General features: G+C 40.5%; 1 protein-coding gene across 1 annotated transcript in view; it reads right to left on the bottom strand.

Moving 5' to 3' along the window:
- LOC107662733 (microfibril-associated glycoprotein 4-like) overlaps nt 1–553 on the bottom strand; it is a 1693-nt gene extending 1140 nt beyond the window's left edge. Inside the window, exons 1-2 of the mRNA XM_016452815.1 lie at nt 344–553; nt 167–263 (exon numbers count right to left, since the gene is read on the bottom strand). Coding sequence (XP_016308301.1) covers nt 167–263; nt 344–553 — 307 coding nt within the window. The remainder of the gene's footprint in view (nt 1–166; nt 264–343) is intronic.
- Between the last annotated feature and the right edge of the window lie 9342 nt (nt 554–9895).

The raw sequence follows: 9895 nt of genomic DNA, 5'->3' as shown, positions 1-9895 counted from the left end.
CCCCCCCGGGGGGGGGGGGGGGGGGGGTACTCTGGACTCTGGGTTCGGGCCAAATTCTGAGCTCGGAGCCCTCCCCTCAGACAGCACGCCAAATACACATAACCTTTACTCTATTTATTATATGTAAGTGTGAACTCGTGAACACACACACGCTGTGAGATCTTACCCAGCCAGTATTCTCCCTCCACATTCCCAAATCCTCTCTTGTACTGATCCCACGGCCGATAGAAATTCACACTGCCGTCCATTCTCCTCTGAATCACCTGTGATGGGTTTATAGAGAATATATGATTCATAATGAATGTGCTGATGTGTGTTTAATGATCTAAAGTCACATTCATACCGTCCATCCTCCTTTGTATGGAATTTTCCTATTTGAGATCATCTCACAGTAAACCCAGATCGGAGCGTTACCTGCTGGATAGATGGCATAAGTCTTACTGACTGTTTGTCCTGATTTATAAAGGTCAGAACAGTCGACCGGCTTGTTTACACTCTGATGGCATTCGCTCATCAGAACAGTAGAGAGAAGAGCCGCTAAAAACACCAACATCTACAGAGACAGAGAGAGAAAAAGATGAACATCCCACTAAACGAAAGCTAAAGCCACCTCTAGTTATGTAGAGTTATTGATGAACTTACTGCCATCTCCTCAGTCTCTAATCAGATGATCGTTTTTTTTATCTGTGTTGTAAATGAAGAATAAAGCAAGAACTCACCGTGTGTGTTCTTCAGTCTGACACAAACACTCTTTGTATCTGTCAGATTCTCAGGCTCCTCCTCTGTGTTACAGAATACATTTACATTACAAAGACACATATTTTGGAGGCAAATTAAATGCAAGTTGAACCTGCAGTCACAAGCTGTATTTGATGGGCTTGCAGTGCTTTGGCCCCGAACTGATGCCTTTCAGCTACATTTTTCTTCTTATTATTATTTTTGAAAGGAAGTCTATGGCAGTTCATAGAACCATTTGGTTGAAAGTTGTGAAAATTGGCACATAGATAGAGGAGAGACTGAATATTAAAGGGGTCATATGATGTTGCTAAAAATAACATTATTTTGTGTATTTGGTGTAATGCAATGCGTTTATGCGGTTTAAGGTCCAAAAAACACATTATTTTCCACATACTGTAAATTATTGTTTCTCCTCTGTGCTCCGCCTTTCTGAAACGCGTCGGTTTTTACAAAGCTCATCGGTCTGAAAAGCGAGGTGTGCTCTGATTGGCCAGCTATCCAGTGTGTTGTGATTGGCTGAATACCTCAAGCGTGTGACGGAAATGGACGCAGATGACTCTATTTCCAGCAGTTGACAATAGGTGCGTTCGACTTGAAGCACGGCTACAGACGGCAGTCAACGAGAGCAGCCGCTTGCAGTCGAGAGAGTAGGCAGCTGCAGTGAGGGGAGGAGTGAAATAAGCGCAGGCAAGACGGACAGTTCTGACCTCTAGAAGTGGAACAGATACCAACGAGATCAAAGGCTCGCGTTACACACACTCAGTTCTGTTGCTTTTATATGAAAATAAATACGATGAAGAAGACACTCAAAGTGCTTGCTATTTAATTCCATACGAAAGGTGTATTTATCATCCATTTTTACTTTAATACAAACATGTATTTTATATTTTTATAGAAACATGACAATCACATTATCTCACACAGAGATCGCACTGTCATAGTGTTTGGGAACATTCATGCATAATTTAAATACATTAAGATGTATATGGTTTAAAATGTATGTAAATCTACTTTGGAGATGTACGTGTGCTTCCTGGAGCCTCCCTGTTAGCTATACATAATAAAACTTGTTTTTACAGCAACATCACAACTATACTATACCATTTAGCATCTTTACACTTTCAACAATTTGCTCTAAAGTAGTTCAACAAATGCGAATTTAAAATAAGGAACCGTGTTTTTGGTTTGTAATACGTACATTTGTAAACACCCTCATCCAAATGTTCTGCCATGTTCGATTATGACCTTTCCTCTTCTTCTTTATGATGTATCCTCTCGCGTGGCCTCCTGGGATAGAAAAGTATCCATCGGCGAGCACTGAAGAAGCTGGGCAGAAGCAGTAGGACATCCGGGAACTTCTCGACTACTCTTTTATGAATACTGAGGTTTCGGACATACTTATTCGCTCGGCTACTGCTTTTTGCCTATTATATAGTAGAGAAGTAGGCGGTTTCGGACGCACTATAAGTAGACTAAAGCCCTATTCGCACGGGATTAGTATTATCTGGGGATTAGTATTATCATTGTGTGATTTTGAAATTAACCCCCCACATCTGAATTTCGTGTGGTGCATTTGCACGGGATAAGCGAAGCCTGCGATTTTACTCGAATTTACTGACTTATCTCCCAGATACCCGGATGTCAAGGCTTTGAGAGTCCCGTTCTATGGTCCAGATGGATTTAAAAAAAAAGAAACTAATATAGTTTCGTGCGCTGTGTCATTTACATTTCACCAGGTTAAAATAATATCTCAAGCTTTATGCTAGATTTATTTGTAACACATTAACCTCAAAACCTTTTCAGCTTTCTCTTTCTGCAAATTGTATAGTTGTAGCGTTATGACAGCACCCAAAATACTATCAAACACTCCAACGCAGCTCCATTCTTCGCGAAAGATGGATAAAAAGGCGCACAGCAAACAAAAAGCTCGAAAAATGATATGCGACCCGCCAAATGCTGGCCGAATCACGGAGATGCCGATTCGCACGGGACTAATATTATCACAGGACCTCGGTGTTCGGCGAAATATGGTAGGTCATTTGCGGGGGAATTTTTACTTTACAAATTACAGACATGGCCGATTCGCACGGGATTAAGATCACAGACAACCTCCACGATTATTACAAATGACTGGAGATCACCAGGTAATACTAATCCCGTGCGAATAGGGCTTAACACACAATCATCACGAGGGAGAAACTAGGTCACAGGGATCACATGGGGAGGAAAACACACACAGACAGTCCAGGGGCGTGACAAATACATATTAGGACATTATAGAGAGCAAATGTTTCAGTGCATTTGAAGAAATTTCACCAAATGTTATGCACTTACACTGATCAGTCACAACATTAACACCACTGGTAAACGAAAAGATCTTTGACAAGGATCAAAATAGTGATGGTTAAACAAATGGGTTAAAGCCTCTCCAAAGCGGGGTGTGGGCTGTTCCCAGTATGCAATGGTTAGTACCTACCAAAATGCGGTTTCATTTACTACACACACATTTAATTTAGCCATTAAAAAGGAGTACAGAAAAATTAACTGACTGCTTTACATGGTTTCACTTTGAGGTCTCAAATGACTCGGTGACTCGGATGATCAGTCAACAGTCATCACAGTGTTCTGAGGTCCCGTGTTTTAAAGTTTGATGAACTGAATTGGTTTATTTGTTTTGTTTTTGCTTCTTAAAGGAGTAGTTCACTTCCAGAATGAAAATCCTGTCTTCATTTACTCTCCCTCCACTTGTTCCAAACCTGTATGAGTTTCTTTATTCTGTTGAACACAAAAGAAGATATTTTGAAAAATCCGAACAGTTGATGGGCACCATTGACTTCCATAGTATTTTTTTCCTAATATGGAAGTCAATGGGGCTCATCGATTTTGGGAATTTTTCAAAAAAAAAAAAATTGTGTTCAACAGAAGAAAGAAACTCATGCATATTTGGAGGGAGAGTAAATGATGACAGGATTTTCATTCTGGAAGTGAATTACTCCTTTAAGTCTGAAATTATTAGTCTGGGTAAAAGTTTCCAGATTTCTTCTTGTGAATCCCTGGAAGTAACCATCACTTTGCTACAATCCAAAAACGAAATTTCCTTTCAGAAAATGTGTGTCATGAATGCAAAACACATATACAAGTAAGCAAACAAAGTTTTGAATGTTTTACATTCACAAATTGTTTGTTGAATGTGCATTTGCAAATCGTCATCTTGGATTTGTGTTTGTGTATTTTGAGACTTTCCAGCAAGCAGATAAACTCAGCTTTCGGTTCCTAAAACTGAGGTAACTCTCAGGATATGTAAGTAGCCATAGCAACTTACTCTCTGAAAATAACCTGCTCCAGAGTAGATCATGTTTCAGGCTTAGTTTACTTCAGAGCTATCAGCACATGCGTGACCTGTTGATCAGACTCCAGTGGGCGTGGCACACAATATTAAATAGTAAATACAAAATCAATACCATCATGCCTGACCGTCTCTCTGACAAACTCACACAGCTCTCTGTGCCCACCTCCATCTATCAGTGGATCACCAGCTTCCTGACAGACAGGCAGCAGCTAGTAAGGCTGGGCAAACTCACATCCAAGTCTATCATCATCAGCACTGGCATCCCTCAGGGTTGTGTTCTCTCCCCACTGCTCTTCTCTCTCTACACGAATGACTGCACTTCAAAGGACCCCTCTTTCAAGCTCCTGAAGTTTGCGGACGACACTACAGTAATCGGCCTCATCAAGGGCGGAGATGAGTCTGTTTACAGACAGGAGGTTAAAGAGCTGGCTGTCTGGTGCAGTCTTAACAATCTGGAGCTTAACACGCTCAAAATTGTGGTGATGATCGTGGACTTCAGAAGGAACCCAACTGCACTCCCCCCACTCACCATCATGAACAGCACTGTGGCTGCAGTGGAGTCATTCAGATTCCTGGGAACCACCATCTCTCAGGATCTGAAGTGGGACACTCACATTGACTCCACTGTTAAAAAGGCCCAGCAGAGGTTGTATTTCCTTCGCCAGCTGAGGAAATTCAACCTGCCACAGGAGCTGCTGAAACAGTTCTACTCTGCTATCATTTTGTATGAAATGAATGAAAACGTTCAATCTGTTTAGGAAAATTACAAAGTATTCAAATCACTGTGTTAACTGTTTTGAGAACGGTGACCTGAGTTTGGAGAAATGTGTCAAATCAATTGAGAAAAACTGTAATAACATTCTTTGGACAAGTACAGCATGCAATGAGCACATTAAGTATTCTGAAACATACTGCATCGTCACACATTTAATGCATTTGCTGACACTGTTTGACAGTTAATTGTTTCCCCAAGATACTGAAACCAAACACAGCGTTTGAGCATTTGTGTGACTGTCCAAAATGCATACATTTTAAATGTGGTTGAATGTTTCACAGTCGTTACATGTGGCACCACAATTTGAGGTCATTTGTGGTTCCACAAAAGCTGGAGCAGCAACTTTTGTTTCCTGAAATAGACTTGAGTTTTAAACGAGGTAGCAAACAGGTTGCAAAAGATCTGTAAGATCTTTACACCTCCAGAGTGAGGAAAAGGGCTAAGAGAATCACCTTGGACCCCTCACACCCAGCCCACTTTCTCTTCGAACTGTTGCCTTCTGGTCGGCGCTACAGAGCACAGACCACCAGAACAGACAGGCACAAGAACAGTTTTTTCCCGCAGGCTATATTCAGCCTGAACAATTAAACTTTCATAATTATACATCGTCCATCACAACTGACATATTTATACACAGAATCCAAAATTTGTACACTTGTAAACTGCACACTTTGTAAATAAAATATCTGCACACTTATAACATATCTGTACATTTATCTAAACAATTCGATTTTTTTCCTATACTTCTATTTCTGTATATAGTACATTATTTAATTTCCTTTTTTTTCTTCTTATATTAGTGTTATATTCCATCCCTACTGTGTTATTCCTATGTATGTCTGCACTATCATGTATGTCTGCACTATGTCTGTACTTTCTTCTACACTGGAAGCTCCTGTCGTCAAGTCAAATTCCTTGTGTGTATAAACATACTTGGTAATAAATCTCTTCTGATTCTGATTCTGATTCTGAACATACCTCAAGTAAGCAAGGTTTGGGTTAATCAACCGAGAGTTCAGGGTATATGTGACGGTAAGTTAACCTTGCTTTCTGGAATACACCCCAGCAGGTCTTGTTTCGTCAGTACATCTGTCCTTCTCTTTAGCCAATCAGATTTGAGCCTCTCAGTCGACCAATAATAACCTGCTAGAAGCACGTGCCTAGGATGCTCGGATCTTTGATTCTCATTCATCAAAATGAAAGAAGTTCATTTTTTCAAGTAATTTTGTTCATTTCAACAGAATATAATTAAAAAAAAAAAGTTACATGATAATAGCCAAATTCCCAAACACATCTACTTCTGCAACATTGATCACATTTTGAATACGAAAAAAAAACTATAATGCAGCTAAGGCCAAATGATGTAAAACTGAAACGATTAATTGATTGCTTTAAGTTATGCAGTCTGTTAGCTTACCTCACCTCCCGACTCGTTAATTCTTTTGTCACGTCACATCCCCATAAACTGAAGCTATGCAGTCTGTACCGGAAAACAGAATTGATTAATTAATCTCTCGAATCTTCGGGTTTGAGTTGTTCATTCTTATGTCACATGCCCGCTTCCCGGATCAGTAACAAACACAAACATTACACAACTGTATGTTGTTATGATATGTAGGCATCTTTGCTTTATCAAAGGAGTTTTCCTCATCATACAGATCGAGTTTAAAGCATTAGCCAACTCTTTATTACCACATTATGGAAAAAGGAAAAGAACCATCATGAAAGAAATTCACAAATGTATAAATTGTAAGATATAAAAAAAGCTACAATTTCAGACCAGAAATGCATCATGTAACTGTAAGAGTTAAAAAACTGATATGTGCGTGTCCAGGTTGGGAATTATTAACTAATTTCTGTCTCCATTATACTGCTATCATGTCACGTGACAAAATGACAATGACAATTTATTTACATAGCACAATTACAAACAACCCACGTTGAGCAATGTGCTTTACAACAACTAAACCCACACACAACAAAATAAAAACAATAAGACAAAAACAATTAAAATTGTAGTAGAGTACCATAAAAGAAAGTGCTTCAGCATAATAAAAACAGTACTGTTGTCACAATTCACTAGTGAGGAGGAGCGAGGAGATGAGGAATCAACTTAAACAGTCTTTAATCTTAATCCAAAAATAAGAACAACTTCATGTGAATAGACAAGAAATGACATTTAAACCCGGACGAGAGAAAGTAAACAGAACAGCGTTTAAGAAGAGGGAAAGAAGAACCTAAACGAGGGAATTAATCAGACACACCTGAACCAATGAACAATCAAAACACCTGGGAACAATAGAACACAATCAGGGAACAAGAACAGGAAGACCAAATAAGGGCATATAAACACATGGAACATGATCAGGGAGAACTGAAACAGGTGAGGAGTAATTAATCAAAAACCATGGAAACAAATGAGGACTAGAAACAAGAGGTAGGAACACAGGAAAAACAGAACCATGGCGGAGCAGGCAGCTCAGGGCACCATGGCGGATCAGGCAGTTCGGGGCGCCATGGCGGATTGGGGAACTCAGGAGGCCATGGCGGATCAGCCTTCGAGAGCTCTGGGGCTGGAGCCGACACTGGAGCGAGCTCAGGGGCTAGGATGAGGGCTGAGAACAATCTTTTCCTCCTCATCCTCCTCCTTCGGTTAAGGGTGAACGAAGCAGCCGGTGGGCCTGTCTTTGAAGCGGGTGGCGGATTTGACTTCGGCGTGGCCGGCGGGCTTGGGTCAGCGGTGGCCGGCAGCCAAGACTTCGTAGCGGCCGGCGGCCTTGACTGATGAACGGCCGGCAGGCTTGACTGAGGATCGGCCGGCAGACTTCACTGATGAGCGGCCGGCGGAGCTGAATTCCCACACTTGCTCCACGACCAGGCGATCTCTGCAGGCTAGGGCAGAGAAGCGAGCGGCGACTTCCACGCCGCGGGGGGAAAAACAGAAAAACAAAAGACTGTTAAAAAACGGAAAACAAACACGGGTAGAGGGGGCGCCGCTTACTGTTTTAGATCTGGGTTTCTGTCACAATTCACTTGCGAGGAGGAGCGAGTAGATGAGGAATCAACTTAAACAGTCTTTAATCTTAATCCAAAAATAAGAACAACTTCATGTGAATAGACAACGAATGACATTTAACCCAGACGAGGTAAACTAAACAGAACAGAGCTTAAGAAGGGAACTAAACGAGGGAATTAATCAGACATACCTGAACCAATGAACAATCAAACACCTGGGAACAATAGAACACAATCAGGGAACAGGAACAGGAAGACCAAATAAGGGCATATAAACACATGGAACATGATCAGGGAGAACTGAAACAGGTGAGGAGTAATCAATCAAAAACCATTGAAACAAATGAGGACTAGAAACAAGAGGTAGGAACACAGGGAAAACAAAACCAAAACAGACTCAAAACGTGACAACTGTACAATGGAAAATGCTTCAAGTATTAAATGTTTTATCAAACAGAGAAGTTTTAGATTTAAAAACAGACAAAGATGAAGCCAGTCTAATAGAATGTGCGGTCACCCCTACACTTCAATATACAAGAAGTAAAATTTTAAAATCCACTCTGTAGCTCACTGGCTACCAGTGTAAAGAATGTAAGACAGGGGTAATACGATCCCATTTATGAGCACCCGTTAAAAGTCTCACTGACGAATTTTGGACTAATTGTAATCATAGCTGAATGACTAATCCCAACAAAAAGAGAATTGCAATAGTCCAAACTTGAAGAAATAAAGGCATGGATTACTTTTTCAAAACTTTTAAAAGAAAGAAAAGTCTTTACTTTCGATAAAAGTCGAAGTTGGAAAAAGCAGGATTTCACCACAGAATTAATCTGCCTGTTGAATTTGAGAGATTCATCAAACACAATGCCCAAATTTTTCACCCATGGTTTCACAACCGAGGACAGCCCACCCAAATTTAGTTTAGGAGTGACAGAGGTATCGGAGGGTCCAAATATAATAATTTCTGTTTTAGTCTCATTGAAATTCAGAAAGTTTAAAGAAAGCCATGCGTTTACATCAGTCAAACAGGCCAAGAGGGTATCCAAACCATCTGAATTTCACTTGAGGGGCAGATAAATTTGTGTGTCATCAGCGTAACAATGGAATGACAGCCCATGTTTTCTAATAATAGAACCGAGTGGCAGCATGTAAAGAGAAAATAGAATTGGGGCCAAGATAGAGCCCTGAGGAACCCCACACGACAAAACAGCATTACTAGAGGTATATTCTCCAATCTTAACTGAGAAGCTTCTGTTGGTAAAATAAGATTTAAACCACTCCAGTGCACTGCCTGTAATGCCTTCACAATGTTCCAAACGGGCAATAAGAACAGCATGATCTACTGTATCAAAAGCAGCAGTTAAATCTAATAGCACAAGAACAGCATAGTCACCAGAATCACATGTTATTAGTACATCATTAAAAACCTTCAACAATGCAGTCTCAGCAGAATTACTTTTTCTAAACCCAGATTGAAAAATTTAAAAACTTCATTAGCAGCTAGAAAACTTTGCAATAGTTGCAGGACTATTTTCTCCAAAATCTTCGTAATAAAAGATAGATTGGAAATGGGTCTAAAATTACCTAACACTGTGGAGTCTAAGTTTTGTTTTTGGAAGGGGTGAACTGTTGCATGTTTTAGCAGATCAGGCATAATGCCAGTTTCTAAACAGCGATTTAACATGATCAGAAGATGGGAGCCAACAACATCAAGGACTTGTTTAAGAAAAAAATGGAGGGATAACATCAGTAGAAGAGCCAGAAGGCTTGAGGTGCTCCACTATTTCTTGAAGCTGAGTGCCAGTAATAGGATTAAACTGACTAAAAACGTCTCAGGTTACGTATGTAACCATGGTTCCCTGAGTAGGGAACGAGACACTGCGTCCTCTAGGGGTCGCTATGGGGGAACGCCTCGTCGTGACCCATGTCTGAAGCATACATTGAAAAATCACCAACAACACGTTGGCCGACGACAGCCATGATGTCACTACCGGTGCGACTATAGTATAAATAGGTGC

Source organism: Sinocyclocheilus anshuiensis, unplaced genomic scaffold (genome assembly GCF_001515605.1).
Source record: "Sinocyclocheilus anshuiensis isolate Anshui unplaced genomic scaffold, SAMN03320099.WGS_v1.1 scaffold687, whole genome shotgun sequence".
In the NCBI taxonomy this organism is placed as follows: Eukaryota; Metazoa; Chordata; class Actinopteri; order Cypriniformes; family Cyprinidae; genus Sinocyclocheilus; species Sinocyclocheilus anshuiensis.
This window is presented reverse-complemented; position numbering and strand designations above follow the sequence as displayed.